Here is a 1817-nt window from a genome sequence, read left to right as displayed (position 1 = left end):
TCTCGCCGAGTGAATGTCGCGCACGTCGGGAAGAGCCGTAGACAGGAAGTGCGTGACTCGGCCCCGCAGGTCGCCCGGGTCCAGAGCACCGGGACGCACCCCTAGCCCCACGCTCCAATCCTAGCCCAGCTCTGGGCTCTGCCTCGGTGGTCGACGCCCTCCCCCAACACATCCAGGCTCGCTTTTTCAGCCCCAGATCTTTCACTTCACCACACGCTAAAGGTTAGCTTTCCATTCTTCATCAGCACATTGATATCTCAAAAGATGCTTAATGTACAGTCCCTCAATGCTGGAATTCAAGGATGGTGGTGACTGTAGAGAAGATTCCTGCATAGGCATGTATTTCGCATGTTCCTAAAAGTGACTGCCTACTTATTTGTAAGTTTGCAGGTTAAGACATGGAGCCTATTTAAGCAACTGGGCTGGGAAATAGGAGAATGTCCTCATTTCTCAACTGAGTGAGCTTCTCACGGTGGTTTTGAACAACATGAAGGGAGATGGAAAAACGTGATGTTGTGGCCCTCGCTTTCACCGCTGATTTTCCAATCTATATTTTGGCATCTGTGACATGTGCCAGATTTGACCCTAAGAGAGGGTGAGGGCGTCAGTCTGGCACAGTGGTCTAAATTCTGGATCTGGGAACTGTTTCTGTGTCAGGATTTCACGGTCCACCTCTATAGTGACAGTGACCAAAGACAAGTCCTTAACAATGACCTTCTACCCAAACACCAGTCCTGAATTTCCAAAGGCAACTGGACACAGTCAATTAGCCATGACTTCACATCCCCAGACTCAGTCTTCATCTTCTCATCCACACCAGGCTGCCCTCCCAACTTGCTCCTAGATCCTACCATTCCCTTGGTCATCCAGGTGTGACAAGCTTGAGTGGACACTTATTCTTCAAGCTCCATCGCCTTCTGCCTCTATTCTTTCCCTCAATTCCCACTGCCTGGAGGCCAAAATGAACATCACAGTTCTTACTGCCATTTTATTTCTAGTGTCTCCCTGTCTACACCATCCAATATCAAGGATTATGTCCTGGGAACATGCAGCTTCCTGTAGCAGAAAGTTGTATAAAGGCGAATTATTTTCATACGGTCCCAGGCTCCCATAATGCAATACATTTTATCTCTTAGCATAGCCTTACAATATATTAAACAGAGCGGAGAGCGGGCGGGAGGCGGGGAGGGAGCGAGCGCGCAGGAGGGGGAGGAGAACTGACGTCAGCGGGAGAGTATTATGGTCTGTCGTGCGCTGGCTGCTGCTTTTCTGCTCCTGGAAGCAGCCAAGGGGGGAAGCGGCGAGTCAACATGGAGCTTTCAGCGGTTGGGGAGCGGGTGTTCGCGGCCGAAGCCCTACTGAAACGGCGCATACGGAAAGTAGGTGCCCCTGGGCCTGGGGCCGAGGCCGGCGAGCCCTCCCCTCTTGAGCCCAAGCGCTTTCCTTAGACTTGCAGCGATGCACAGATTGCATGAGTGGGGGGCGGGGTGGGGGTGAATGCCGGTGCATGCACTTTGTGCAGCGTTTCGTGCAGGAGGCGATGCGGTGGACTCGTGCCTTTCGCGATAGGATTTCACGCATTCATTTGGTGCATGCATTTTTTTGCATGTATTTCTTGTGTCCTCGTCATGCATTTCTCCCGTGCACACACACATTTCCCCCTTTGCATCCACAGGGACGCATGGAATACCTCGTGAAATGGAAGGGCTGGTCGCAGAAGTAAGTAGGTTATATGCAGTGCTCAAGCCCAGACTGTTATTCGGGAGGTTTCTTTCTTCCTCTTTTTTCCCTTTATGTCGAAATACAATACAATGCCA

At 51.3% G+C, this 1817-nt stretch overlaps 1 protein-coding gene across 2 annotated transcripts in view; it reads left to right on the top strand.

Annotated features, from left to right (window-relative positions):
* The first annotated feature begins 1196 nt into the window (after positions 1 to 1196).
* CBX8 (chromobox 8) overlaps positions 1197 to 1817 on the top strand; it is a 2554-nt gene continuing 1933 nt past the window's right edge. For both annotated transcript variants that reach the window (XM_006753008.2, XM_006753007.2), the window contains exons 1-2: positions 1197 to 1379; positions 1676 to 1719. In XM_006753008.2, the coding sequence (XP_006753071.1) occupies positions 1311 to 1379; positions 1676 to 1719 (113 nt within the window). In that variant the 5' untranslated portion in view covers positions 1197 to 1310. The remainder of the gene's footprint in view (positions 1380 to 1675; positions 1720 to 1817) is intronic.

Source organism: Myotis davidii, unplaced genomic scaffold (assembly GCF_000327345.1).
Source record: "Myotis davidii unplaced genomic scaffold, ASM32734v1 scaffold211, whole genome shotgun sequence".
NCBI classification, from domain to species: domain Eukaryota; kingdom Metazoa; phylum Chordata; class Mammalia; order Chiroptera; family Vespertilionidae; genus Myotis; species Myotis davidii.
Note: the sequence above shows the minus strand (reverse complement) of the source record. Positions and strands in the feature narration are given on the sequence as shown.